At 38.0% G+C, this 15,070-nt stretch overlaps 1 protein-coding gene across 2 annotated transcripts in view; it reads left to right on the top strand.

Annotated features, from left to right (window-relative positions):
- PON2 (paraoxonase 2) overlaps positions 1-15,070 on the top strand; it is a 35,809-nt gene that overhangs the window by 11,679 nt on the left and 9,060 nt on the right. For both annotated transcript variants that reach the window (XM_041728285.1, XM_041728284.1), the window contains exons 2-3: positions 5,689-5,759; positions 12,090-12,145. In XM_041728285.1, coding sequence (XP_041584219.1) covers positions 5,689-5,759; positions 12,090-12,145 — 127 coding nt within the window. The remainder of the gene's footprint in view (positions 1-5,688; positions 5,760-12,089; positions 12,146-15,070) is intronic.

Raw genomic sequence — 15,070 nt, 5'->3', positions numbered from 1 at the left:
TTTAATATTAAGCCAAAATGTACATTTAAATTTTTTTAACTTATTGAGAGAGAGAGAGAGCAAGGGGGAGATGCAGAGGGAGAGAGAGAGAATTCAAGCAGACTTCTTGCTGAGTGTGGAACCCCATGTGGGGCTCGATCCCACAACAGATACCATGACCTGAGCCAAAATCAGGAGTGAGGTGCTTAACCACCCAGGTGTCCCTAAGCCAAAATATACATACATGTACTGACATTTGGAAAGAAAGCCTTTTACATTTATGCCTTCATTCTGCAATAATGTCTTCCTTTCTGTATTAGACATGTTAAAGCTGAGGCTGGAGGAGGTCAACTAGTTATTTCAGCAGGTAATTAGCGCTGAACCTATACTCCAAACCAGGTCTTCTGGATGCCCCAATTTCCCCACTGCCTCTTAGCTTTCCTGCCTTTGGAGCAAATTACTTCCAGCCTAAGATGCTTACTCACAAATTCTTAGCTACTAAGTACTAAAAGCATTACAGGGGCCCAAGGGGTGAATTCCAATGGGTTTTACAAGTCTGTATATAAAAGATAAAGCCCCCGTTTGCCTATATTTAAGTCTGTACTTAAAAGATAAAGCGCCACAAGTAGTTTGTAAATTCAGAGGCCATGAAATATGGAACAAAGCCATGCCAGGTAGTAACACTGTGTTCCTAGTTTGCTGAAGATGAGGCAACATAATAACTAATTGCCCCTCTCCTCCCACTCTGTATGGATAATGCTGTCTCCTGAGTAAAAGAAATGGAAATTGAGGGGCACCTGGGTGGCTCAGTTGGCTGGGCACCTGCCTTCAGCTCAGGTCATGAACCCAGGGTCCTGTGATCGAGCCCCACAAAGGGCTCTCTGCTCAGCAGAGAATCTGTTTCTCCCTCTTCCTCTGGCCCCTCCCTCTGCTGTTGCTCTCACTCTCTCAAATAAATAAATTAATAAAATCTTTTTTAAAAAACATTTAAAAAAAAGAAATTGATTTCATGGTCATGACTATTGGCTAAGGGTTCATGCTTGTGGCTAGATAGCCTGAATTCATTTCTTAGCTCCATTGTTTACCTGGGTTCTTGGCTTTTTATTTCACCTTTCTGTACCTCAGTGTCCTAACCTGTAGGATGAGAATATTAATACTACACACTCCATAGTGGGGCCATGAAAAATAAAAGAGTTCATTCTTGTAAAGTGCTAAAACAACACCAAATATATAGTAAGTGTTCAGTGAAAGTTACCTGTAATGACAATGTGCAAACAGGGGCCCTTAGACTTTTGTGACATAGATCTGTTTGGCAGTCTGTTAAAACCTTGGCTTCTTAACATTATGCTTTTATTTTATTACAATTTTTTTGTGTGTGTACATGTGGTGCTCCTCGTTTGTTTTTGTTTTGTTTTGTTTTTATTTTAATTCCATTTGTTAACATACAATGTTATATTAGGCTCAGGTGTACAATATAGTGATTCATCACTTCCATACATCACCCTGTACTCTTCACGATAAGTGCCCTTCTTAATACCCATCACCTATCTCATCCCCCTCCCCCCAACCTCCCTCTGGTAACTATCAGTTTGTTCTCTATAATTAACATTTTATTTTTTATTTCTCTCTCTTCCTCCCTCTTTCTCCCTCCTTTGCTCATTTGTTTTTTTTTTTTTCCTTAAACTCCACATATGAGTGAAGTCATATGGTATTTGTCTTTCTCTGACTTATTTCACTTAGCATAGTACCCTCTAGCTCCATCTATGTCATTGCAAATGGCAAGATTTCATTCTTTTTTATGGCTGAATGCTGTTCTATGTTATATATATACCACATGTTCTTTATCTATTGATCAGTTGATGGACCCTTGGTCAACATCATGTTTTTAAATGCATAAAATAAAATACACAGGATTCCAAAACAAAATTAAATACTATTTGAGTTAATACTAATTTATATACTTTAATACCATTACCAACCTATTTTAAAAATCTAATGTATGATATAGTAACATAGGCTTCTTAATTAAAGCCTTAAATAGATATAAAGGTAGTTAAATATGTAGCTATAGATATTTTGAAGTAGTGGTGAGTATAAATGATATTTTGAGATATTTACCACAACTGAAATGTGGTATAACAGTATCTGCGATTTCTGTTTTGACAGAGGGACACAGATACTGCTAATAGAAAGTTCTGTGGTTTCTTGCCTGCACTCATCATCAAAGGAAATGCTTAATTTCAGAAGGTTTAAATAAAGATGTATTATTTTTCCCCCATCCATGTTCACGGATCCCAGAATTTTACCCATGGACTCTTTGAAGGTCACTGGACCCCAAGATGAGGAAACTTGATGTACATGTGTCTGGTGGATGTCATTGGGGAAATGATTGCTGACTCAGTTGAAGAAAGACAGTGCATTTTTTTTAAAAGATTTTATTTATTTGTTCATGATAGACACACAGAGAGAGGCAGAGACATAGGCAGAGGGAGAAGCAGGCTCCATGCAGGGACCAGATGTGAGACTCCATACCAGGACCCTGGAATCACACCCTGAGCCAAAGGCAGACGTTCAACCCCTGAGCCACCCAGGTGCCGCAGGGACACAATGTATTTGCTTTGTTGTATTATACCTATCACATAGTTATGACTCAAAGGAAAATAACCAACTTTTAATGAAAAAGAAGAGGAAAGTGAGAAAAGCAAAGAGAACCCAGACCAGTAGTGGTTGCCTGGAATGTTGCGTGTGAGGATGGCTATGGATTAAAGGGAAAGAATGCTGGGATTGATTAGCAATGTCTGCATGACAGCAGACAGCTGTTTCTGACCTAGTACATTCATAAGCAGGCTATGGACATAAGTGCTAGGGAGCAAGTAGGCTGTGCCAAAATGTCACTTATTTGTGTTTGTACCATTTACTTATTTATTTTTAATTTGGCCTGAATTAACTAGCATTTAGGCTTATTGATGTACTAGCCCAAAGAGGTTTGTGTAGCTTTCTGTTGTATATTCCCCCAAACATCTTAATTCTATTAACAGTTAAGAGTGCTTTCAGCCTCAAGTAACATACCTCAATTATACTTCAATTAATTATAACATATACAAATATAAGGCTTATTTTTCTCACATGATAAAAACTTTGTAGGAGAGTCATTCTACAGCTTGTCCCTTAAGCCCATGATCATATCAAAAAATTAGGTTCTTATAGTTTTGTCCTTCAGTCCTTCACTTTTGGCTTTCTGTCTTCAATCTTGTCATGTTAAGGCTGCTGAATGGTTGTTACAGTCCTGAGCACAGCATGTGTGGTCAAATCATGAAGAGAGAAGGGGTGACTCCAGTTAGCGCTCTTCTTGTATCTGCCTTTTTTATCAGGAACAAAAATCTTTCTCCAAAGCCCAAGTCATAGGATTGCCCCTAAAAATAAAGGAGGCTGGGAAAGCAAATATTTGGCTTGTCTCTCTCTGCAATGGAAAGGAGCAAGGAAGAAAGGAAGTGAGGATGGCTTTAGGTTTGTCAGCTAATAGGGCCTACCACCCTGGAATACAGAAGTTCAGTAATGAGTAGGGAACTGGTACTTCTACCAGGTAAAAAGCCTAGCTGTTTTCCAATGAATGAATTTGAAAGTCTCGATGGGTCACAAAGGTTGGAAGCAAAATCCCATCTTTCTTTTATTATAAAAGAAAGAAGGAAAAAAATGACCTGGTTAACCAGAATTTATGCACAGCCCATGTGTAATTCTAGTTTGAATAGTCGGCAGTCCGTGTATTTAGAGATGATATTGTACAACTTAACTAGTTGATGAAGATTGCCCTATTAGCAGTGTGTAATTATCAGTCATTTATGCAGATCTAAGTTGACTCTAAAAAATAACCCATATTAAACCATTTAAACACATCTGAATTTTATTTTATCCATATAATTTATCTTTGAAAATGGTAGATGACAATTCTCATTATCTATTTTTATATCGTTAAATGGGCATAATAGTAGGTTGTATGAAAGTGACACCCAAACCAATGCATGATACAGAAACTTGATGAAACCATAGCTGGAACCTACTGACATATCTCCATTCTGGAGTCATGCAGTGTCCACTGAACCTGGGAGGTCAACTAGCCTCATCCTTATTTTATGCATAAAGAAGACTGAAGCCCATAGAGAGTCACATCAGGTAGCTTTGCTGCTAAGAGAGAAACACGGATCTCTTCACTCTTTCTGAGAAAAATACCAGAGTGGGTTAGAGCACTGCTTCTGGAAGGTTTTTCCCAGCAGGTGCCAGACCTCAGCAAAGTTCCTTCACCTCTGAGTCACTTTCCTCATCCCTAAAGCAGGGACAGTGGTACGTACTTAGGGTTGTTTTTACAATTAAATGAAGTCATTCAGCCTCCCCACATTAGGCGAAATATACATATTTCTCTCCCCCCCCCCTTTAAATCACTCCTGGGACTTGTAAATGTGAGATTTATGGTCTTTTTTTATTGCTTTACTTTTAAAGACTTCTTTTTAATTTTTATTATGCCTGTATATTTTACCTATTTATTTTATTCACTTTAATTTTTATTTTGTTGCCTTATTGCTATAGTGTTTCGAGAAATTTTGACACTATTTGAATTATACGACTTGAAGTAACACACTGATGAACATTTTAGTTAGAGACTTTATATACAGACTTTATATACGAGATATGAGTTGCCAAAATATATAGTCGCTACCACCTGTTCATAATTCTGGGTTAGGTAGGCCTCCGCCTTCTTCCACATTCCTGAGACTAACCTTCCCCAAATTCTTGTCTAGAAGTCAGACACTGTCAGTGATATGAAAAGGAGAGGGACAAGCGGCAAATTGTCAGTTTTATCTCTTAAATGTGTGGTATGTGTGACTCACTTTGAAAAAATGTGAACTAGTCTGTGAGCATTATGATTATTAATGACTGTAGAGAACAGAAAGAGAAGGTGAGAGACAGCTAGGGACGAGAAGGGAAGGCCTACAACATGTGGCTTCTAAAAAAGAGTTCCCAGATGCGTTTGGCCAGACTGCTTTGTGGTCCTCTTCTGGGCCCGGGGGTGGGGAAGATACTGTATTACAGTTCACCATCTCCTCATTATTTCTGCACCTTTACTCTTTGTGAAACAACAGCATGTACTTTTGTTACAGTAGTTGGTGTTCTCCAAAGTTCTCACCCAATAAATGTTGTGATGGGGGCGGGACCTCCTCCATGTATTTCTTAATGGCTGTTTGTGGGGTATCTTCTGTGTGCCTGGCTCTGAACCCACATCCTCTCTCGGCCTCCTGTCAGGCACTGTGTCATTTTGCAGAGGGCCTGGGTGTTTTTTGGCTCCTTTGGGCCCTCCGGAGGGAGACAGGGCTTCTGGTTCTACATCTGGAGCTCTTCCCGTAACATGAGAGCCGTGAGAAATGTGACCTGGTGGTGCCGTGTTTGTATTTGCATTGGAACTTGCATTACAAGTTTTATTTGTTGAGTTATTGGCTTTCTTTTATGACCCACATTCACATATAGAACTTTGTGATATGCATTTTTATTTTAACTTCATTTCTGGTGCGATTTTATGTTCCTACCCTTGTTTTTCTATCTTCTCTTTTATCTGCTTTAGATTTATGCTGTGTTTTATGTATTGCTGTAAGCCTCTTTAAACCCTGTCTGCAACAAAGCAAGGAATACATAAACAGATAGATTTTTTTTTTTAAACAGGAATCGACTTAAAGCCTCCAGAGAAGTAGAATCTGTAGACCTTCCAAACTGCCACCTCATTAAAGGAATCGGTAAGTATGAGAAAATGCTGGCTATACACCCTACATCATTTGGCCACCAACACAAAAAAACTCATTAACAGTATTTTGGCATGCCACTAGTGTTTATCAGAGGAAAAATCACATTAAATCACAAAAACCTCTTCAGTCAATCTTTTTTTGATCTCATGCACCTGTATTTCTTCTCTTTCTCACTCTCGCTGCAATTTGTTAATTATTTGTGTAATCTTATGTTTATTGTTTGATTTCTTGCTTGTTTAGTGACGTTTCTGAACCAGTTTTGTAAAGTCTGTATCTTCACTGTGTGGCCCCTGGAAGCGGTGCTCTGACAGCGTAGCAGTCAGCTAGTGAAGGTGTGAGAAGGAAGAGAAGTAAAATGGAAAATAAAAATCTGTCAACAAAAATCCCCATCCCTATAGAAATAACTCTAGAGATAAAATTTTTCTTTCCAGCTCAAAGGCAAGCAAACATATGCACACATACATATTTTTCACAAATGGCATCTTACTATAAGATTATATTCTACAACCTGCTTATTCCAAATGCAGTGTGAACAGCTTCCCACATCAACACATGTAGGTCTACCTCAATCTTTTTAATGTTTGCAGGTACCAGGATTTATTTAATCATTTCCCTCCTAATGCACATTCGGATGGTTGTAGTTTTTTTGCAACTACAAACAAATCAGTGACCATCATTGTACATAGAGCTCTTGTATATCTTTAGAGTGAATTCTTAATAGTGAGATTGTTGTTCAGTTAGCATATCTGTTTAAAGTTTTGATAGTTGGGCTGCCTGAGTGGTTCAGTTGGTTGGGGGTCCAACTCTTAGTTTCATCTCAGGTCATGATCTCAGGGTTGAGGGATCAAACCCCAAACTGGGCTCCACTCTGAGTGTGGAGCCTGCTTGGGATTATCTTCCCCTCTCTCCCCACTCACATGTTTGTGTGTGTGTGTGTGTGTGTGTGTGTGTGTGTGAGCATGTGCACAAGTGCATGCACCCGTGGATACACTCTTCCTCCCTCTCGCTAAAAAAAAATAAATAAATATTAAAAAATATTAAAAATTTTAGCCATTGTTATGTTGCCCTGGAGTTGGCAATGCTAATAAACTCAGTAGCTCATATTTATAAGCATATTTACCACAGACAGGGCTCAAAATGCTCTTTAAGCAAAAACAAACTAGTGATCCTCTGCTGGATCACATGCAAGAAGGCTTCATTTTCATGAAACCTATCAGTTTTCAGAGCAGCCTTCTCTTCTTCAAACTTTCTTTTTGGTTCTGTTTCTTGCCTCTTCTTTAAACATCTGTTTTTTATGTGCCCTGTCTACTATTTTCTATTGCTACTTTGATACTTTTTCCCAGTCCTATCTCCCTAGGCCTAGATTCCTTGACTTTTTTCTCCTGAAGCTTCTTCTCTTTGTTACTGTGGCCCACACACTTAGCAGGAGGATACAAACTCAGTATCAAATACCAGACTGTCTAGATCTGCGCTGGATAAGGCAGACTGTTCTAGAAATAAGGTTGTCTGGAGTCCGAAGAAACTCTGCTACTCTATCCTGCCTTCTGATTGCAATCATGAAGAGCCCTCTCAAAACTGGCCACAAAGCAAAAGCCAGATGGTGTCTGTGAGGGATGTTGTACAAGGTTGGGAGGTTGAGTCAGTGATCTCGAAGGTTACTTTTGCTACTGAGTTAATAATTGTCAAATTATTAAACAGCCCTTGGCCCCGTGGAGCCCACCTTCTGTGAATTGAAGTCTCAGAGTAGACAATAGGGCACAGCCAGACACATTACAGGATGAACCGCCAAGTGTATTGGTGTTACAACTCACTGGGATGGAGGGCTCCTCGGAGAAAAACAAGCCCAAAGACATTTGTATTCTGAACAGGCGTCTGTCTGTGTTTGTGACCTTTATGTTGTGATGTGTGTGAGCTGCTGTCTGGAATTGGAAAGAATGAGGAAATATGTCACCTATGGCCCTTCTTGTGAAGTGTTTAATGCCTCTGAGGCACTTCAAAAGGCAACAGAGCGAAGACGATGAGTGATTAGAAGCACATTTGGGATACATTTTTAGGTCTAATTAGAATTGTGCCTTTTTTCCTTTTTTTTTTTTTTTTGTTTTTGCTCTGTGGTTAGCACACACTCTATGAACATTTGTTGAATGCTATGTTAGTGATGCATAATGGTTAATAATAGCATGTGTTTTTATATTTTTAATAACAATCACTTATTTGGTGGTCTTTTGCATTACAAGGAATAACAGTGTGCTGGGCATATACATTCCCATACAGGAAAAAGCAACTTCTTATGGTAGGCGACAGGGTAGAAGGGTTCTCTTTTTTAGTTTGCACTTTGGAAACAGTAGTAGTCATGCACTTGAGGTCAGCTATCCCTCCAAGAGGTAAGACCACTTTTCCCTACCCTTCCATCCCCATCAACACCCATACTCACACCACATACACACACATATACACACTAATGCTACATGACTAGAAATGAACTCTTTGCAATTCTTGGGTGCTTTATACGTATCATCTCATGTCTTTCTGTTTTTAATAAATAGTTATCTACCACATATCATACAGGATATGTGTTTTTTGTGAGTCACAGAGTAGGCTCACTGTCCTTTTTTTTTTTTTTTTTTTTTGTATTCCTTCCCATTGTATCTTACAGACAGAAACCAAGCTTTTACCCAAGATTTGGCCTAATGTCAGCATCTAAATAATAAAAATTATAATGACAGGAGCTAGTTAAGTCTGTTTGAAGCTTAAAAGCTTAAAACATTTTCTAAATGTCTTTGCAAATGCATGCATTCAGAGTTCTGGACTAAAATAAAATTTTGAATGGATTGTCTCTTTTGAGTTAATTAGCGGTTTTATACACTTGGCAATCAAGACCTTTACAAAAACTGCTACTCGGGAGATTTAAAAAAAAAAAAAAGCATTAAGGTTTGCAGCCCTTGTGATCAGTTGCTTTACAGTCTACCTATGAAAGGAAAATAAAATATATGCTACTGTGAGATTTAGATTTCTTTTTTTCTTTTTATGACAGATAAGGACCCAAGGCTCAGAAGGGCTTAGTACCTTCTGCAAATTCTCTTTCCAATATAGTATCTCCTCCCAGAGTGGTTAACACACATACCTCACCAGTGAGCCAAAAAGGTGGAGAATAATAGGTACATTACATATTAGATACTCTATTGGGAATGGCAAGGGCTGATTTGCTGTTATACCTAGAGGAGAGAGAAATTTATTTTCTTTTACTTGGCAGTTCAGAAATAAGCAAATGGCCTACAGGTGATAAGATGACTGCGTTCCATGTGGCCAATCTGGGACAAAGGCTGATGAAGCAACACAACTGTCTTCAACATACTGTTTCTTTCTTGGTCCAAGCCTAGAATTCCAGTGATTGCCACTTCCCAGCAAGAAAGAATAGAAAGAACATAGACTTGGATATTATGCTTAGTCTATTTTACCCAGAAATTGCATGCATATTGTGCTCTCACATCCCATTAATCTGAATGGAGGTAAATGGCCACAACTATTGCAAGGAGGAGTAGGATATGTCCAGAGCTGTGTTGACATGTGCCTAGGGCTGAAAAGGTAGAAGGGGAGTATGCATACTGGGGAGCAGTTGGCCATCTCTGACACAAATCATTACCAAAGGAAGTAAGAAAAAAGTTTTAAAATCAGATGTACTAAGCTAGAAGACTTACTAGCGCAAGAGGGTTTTGAGAGAGGCTGTTAAAGAAAAGCACAGAATATGGTTTGGTGAAGATCTTGGTAGGAGGAATGGAAACCAAACTTTTGTGGAGGAAAGCCAACCTATGGAATTGACCACAGTCAAATTTACAAAGTAAAGTGTCTTTAGAGAGGAACCAGGAGATGGTTCTGACTGTAAGAATTCATTCGATGCTAGGTTGTCTTTTTTATGTGTGCTTTTAAGTTAGAACAAAAGGATGTGAGTCTCAGGTCCCCAGTCTGTGACCTTGAGCAATTTGCCTCCCCATTCAAAGGCTCTGTATTCTTAAGTCTAAAATAAGAGATAATAATCTTGCTTCTTAGGCTGTTAGAAACTATGTGAAATAATGTATGTAAAGTGCTTAACAATGAGCCTGGACCTTGGTAAACACTGTCTCTTACTAGCTATTCCGGTTACTACTAGTACTACTACTCCTGTTACTAATTAGAGCAGAAAAAATTTCTCCAGCATTGACTACTCTTGCAGTAATCACACTAAAGAGGTGATATGAAATGATACAATTCTTTTTAAAAATATTTTCTTTCTTTCTTTCTTTCTTTCTTTCTTTCTTTATTCATTCATTCATTCATTCATTCATTCATTCATGAGAGACACAGAGAGAGAAGCAGAGACATAGGCAGAGGGAGAAGCAGGCTCCTCACAGGGAGCCAGATGCAGGACTCAATCCCTGGACCCAGGATCACTCCCTGAGCCGAAGGCAGATACTCAACTGCTGAGCCACCCAGGCATCCCGAAATGATGAAATTCTGTTGTAGTAATAGATATAAAATTAAGATGGGGTGGGGGCAGATTCTGGAAAATATACTAAAAAAAACTACAGATAAGACCTTGTTTTCTTGGAATTAAGCAATGGGGTTAAACAGAAAGGTTACAATGTGGTTGAAATGAAAATATCTTTTAAAAACATTGTTCTTTTCCTGATTACTAGAACAATACTATTACTTGTAGAAAACTTTAAACAAAAATATAAAGAAGAAAATGAAAATCACTCATAATCCTACCACCCAAAGAAACATTGTTAATCTGCTTCTGTATATCTTTTCTTGCTCTATGTGTATAAACATGTACACATTGGAATTAAAATGTTTTAAGTAATTTTTCAGGAGCAACACATTTTATGTAATTGACTTCCTACTAAATGGTTCCAGAAACCAAAACTTGGAGTGACATGTATATGCGAGTGTGTGCGTTTGTATGTTTGTGGCTGCATATGCACATATGTGTTAAGTTCCCCTGGTCCCTGCTCATTAACATTTGAGAACCACCACGCGGCCAGAGACTAGTGATTCTTAAAACTTTTTTGTGCTATTACTGGCCATTTTTTAAACCTACTGAAAGCCAAGGATCCTTTTAATAGAAAATTTCTCAGATGAGCATACAGATGACATTTCGCATTGTACAGAATTGCAACAAGTTCCTAGACTCTAAAACTCATTTGTGGCTCCTTAGGAATTCACAGACCCAGTTTCAGAACTCCTCCATTATGCCTTGCTTAAGCATATCATCTTGCCAAGGAACAGGCATGAGGGCATTCATGATTGCAGTTGTCTTTACAAAGCAGAGTTCTTGGCATTTATAATTTCTTGTGCTTTTCTCCACTATGATAGAGCCAACAACACTGGAGGCAACCGGCCAAATGCAAACTCATGAATCAAAACCAAAATGGCTGCATAGATGCTGTTTGCTTTTGACAACCTAGAAATAATCTTGGAGAAAGCCTTTGGAGAGGTCTTAAAGGGGAAGATTGGATTTTGTGGACTCAGAGAATGTGTCATGATTTGGCTTAATCTAAGCCATTTTTATTCCTCTTTTCTTGTGTTTGGGTCTATTATCTGTCTACAGAATTTACACAGTGAGACCACTGGGAAGGTCTTATGTCTAATTATTTGCTGTGCTGTGTGGAGTGTACTGCAGACAATCAATAAACAATCAATAGTAATTGTAGCTTGCTCAGAGACAAGCGTTAGAAGATTCAGCTGGCTTAGGTGGATGGTATTTTTCATTAATTTTCTTTTACTGGTTGTTTTCTGTAGTTTAAAGCCTAAATTTAAAGATTAAATGGGAAGCTTTCTTCACTTATGAGAACAAGCAGACATTGTTTTTTAAAGAGGGAATATATAATCCCAGGTGTTTTATCTCTGTTAATGAGAGAAATGTCTGAGTTTGCTTCAGATTGAATGAGCAGAGAAAGGGACAAGGATATTTGCATGGTTAAATGACTATGAGCCCTTCTCTCTGAAAGTAATATTCCCCTGATGTCAATTACTTTTGTACAGACATCTGGATGTTTATCGTAGGAGTGTACAGATGTCAACTTTTTCTGTATTATAGCTGGAAATGTGGTGATTACTTGACTTTGATTTGAGTAAACATAAAATATCTAACATTTAAAGTCAGAGGTGCACTACAGGAAGGGATTTAGACTGACGGGTATTAAAGAGAGTGGTTGGTTCCTTGGAAAAACTTAGAGCCATTCCTAAAAATACAGGCACTGATAAAGTAAACTAAGTCCCAGTTATGCTCCATCTAACAAATAATGGAATTTGAACATGACATTTATCTATTTCTTAAACTTACAGAAGCTGGTGCGGATGATATTGATATACTTCCCAATGGCCTGGCTTTCTTTAGTGTGGTGAGTATCTCCTTGCTTCCCTGGTCTCAGTGGAGGAGGTCCAGGGAAGTTGGATGAGGCCTGCAGAGCAGTAGCTTGTTTGTAAAATTCCTCACTTTCAAATATATGTTCTGGAAAAAAAAAATACAGTATGAACAGGATTTTGGAAAATGTCCTACAGCTTATCTAAATGCAGAGATGAAATAATCTTTGCCACTTGACTAATTGCTCTTTGTGTCCCCACTGCACTAAAACGTTCCAATGTAGTCTCTGTTCCAAAAGTTTCTTATTAAAAAGCATACTTTGGGTGTGGTAGTGGAGATTCCACACTACCTTATACTTTTTCAAATCCAACATCTATCTTTCTTTCCATTAGATACTCAATTTTAATCTCATTTTCTTGTTCTTGTTTATTTTCAAACAAAATATCAACTTTCCCAGACCAAGGCTTTTTCTCTCTTCCTTTTTCCTCTGAATAGCCTCTTGTGAAAGTCATCAACTGAGTTTATTTATACTCTTCACTTTTGCCTTAATTCTGAGAAGCTGAAAAATAACCACTTCCCTGGGCATACATTAGAAAGACTGTAAAATTGATCAGCCTCTGTGCGGGCCTACACCAGTAGCCATCTAATTGGAAAACTCTGTAAGTGGGCGATGAGGAGGTTCTGACCACTTTTCTTCTCTGGCTTGGGCCCCTGTGAGTGTCCTTGGTATTGTCATGGGTCTGGTTTTTCTTGAGGAAAGCGGCCTGTGACGATTCTGTTCCCTCTTAGCATCCATTATTTTCAGGCTCTCAGACTCAGATGTGAAAAGCATGGAGATGCTTCGGAAGAGTCACAGCCCTCATAAAACAGTTGTCAGACACAAGGGAAAGGAAAGAGAACTGAGTTTAGAGGGGATTGAGGGTTAAGGTGCTCATCAGGTTCCTGATAGTGTTTAGGTGGAAGACTGAACAGCTAATTGTTACCGTTGAGGAAAAAAAGGAAACATTTGGGCTTTGGCAAGAACACTAATATTTATATTAAATTTTTAAAATACAGCTTCAAAAGACAAGTTTTATGTAATCACCTACACAAAATGATTAAAATGATACTTCTAGGAGAACTCTGTAATGTATTCTACTAGAAATATGTGTTGGGAAGTACACGTTTACACATGTATATAAGCTTACGAGAAAACATTGGAACTCCTTGTCAAAATTATTCATAACTAGAGACACAAAAATCCTGAGGAATATAAAAAGCACTTTCTTTTTTTTTTTGGAAGGAGGTATTCTCAGATATATTTTTTAAAGATTTTATTTATTTATTCATGAGGGACACAGAGAGAGAGAGGCAGAGACACAGGCAGAGGGAGAAGCAGGCTCCATGCAGGGAGCCTGATGTGGGACTCGATCTCAGCCCACACCCTGGGCTGAAAGCAGCGCTAAACCACTGAGCCACCTGGGCTGCCCTCTCAGAGATTTTTGTAATCCAGAACTCAACTGTTTCAAGATTCAAACCCCATAGGAATAAATCTGAATGGGGAGAAGTGAGGTCTCCAAGCACATAAATCTATAGTCATTTTCACTGATAGGCTTACAACAGCCACAGTGATCTTATAGCCGTCTCAATGGAATTTCTTCAGCTTTTTTGTCCTTCCTTGGTTATATGACTGTCCTTTCTTTTTTTCAAATTTAGAAACAATCCCACTTTACTGCTGTTTTTTAAATTACTCAGCTTTGTCTCTACTGTTTCCCAGAATGCACTCCTTTTTAAACAAGGAATGTATACCTACCTCATGGCAGCTGTCTCTTCCTCTTCCAAGCTTGTTAGTTAGCCCATCCAACCCATCCTGTTCCATTGTTATGGGTTTGAGGGTCACCCCAAAACCAACATCACACTTAATGAAGAACTGGATGACCCAGAATGGGATATAAGAAAGATTTAAATGACAATGTGAGTGTACTTAACACTGCTGAACTGTACACTTTAAATGGTGAAGATGATAAATTTTGTTATGTGTATTTTGCTGCAAGTAAAAATAAAGCTTTTAAAAAGAGAAAAAACAGATTTAAATGATACTGAGTATTAAAATCAACATGAATAGTTATCATCATCTCTGGTAGAGCTTTCTGTGCATTGAAACCATGCTCTTGTTTATGGGATAGTGATACAAAATAGAGATTATTAGCCACTGAAATGGCACTGCCATATGGCAATAGTGTAATTCCAGTTTATTCCGCACTGAGCCTATCAGTCTTGAAGTTTTATCATTTTGGTGGATTTTTTAAATTGGAGAGAATTTCTATTATGTTCAATTTTGTGCATACAGTGATACTTAAGTTTTGTATACTCTTTTAGATTTGCATAAAATATTTATTAAAAGACTTAAAAGAGAAGAGACCCAGGTATTTTCAGTGAGTCATCAGAAAATATTAAATAAAATTCAACATTTCATTCCTGATTGAAAGTTCCAAGAAAACAAGAAATAGAAGATAATTGCTCTGAAACTTACAGCAGACTTCATTCTTAGTGGTAAAACATTAGCCACCTTCCTATAAATGTTTAGAAAAGGAAGAAAATGCCCCTAAATATTATAACTATCAGTAATCTACTAGAGCTCTTAATAACCCAATAAAACAAGAAAAGGAAATATGAGGTAGAAAAAAAGTAAAAAACTGCCGTAATTTTCAGACATCATCATTACCTGCCTTTTAAACAATCCAAGACATTCAACTAATAGACTATTCGACCTGAGGGGAGAGTTTATTGAAATGGTTGGGTTTAGAATGAACATGGAAAAACTCACTGGCTTTCCCACGCACAGGGAAAAGCCAAATAGAAAATGTAATAGTAATAAAAATAAAAATAATAATGTTCCATTCATAACAGCTTTATTTTCAAAATTCATACAGAGAAATAAGCAGAAATATTTAAGACTGTTTTGTGAAAATAAAACAATGAG

The sequence above is a fragment of the Vulpes lagopus genome, chromosome 13, assembly GCF_018345385.1.
Source record: "Vulpes lagopus strain Blue_001 chromosome 13, ASM1834538v1, whole genome shotgun sequence".
NCBI lineage: Eukaryota > Metazoa > Chordata > Mammalia > Carnivora > Canidae > Vulpes > Vulpes lagopus.
This window is presented reverse-complemented; position numbering and strand designations above follow the sequence as displayed.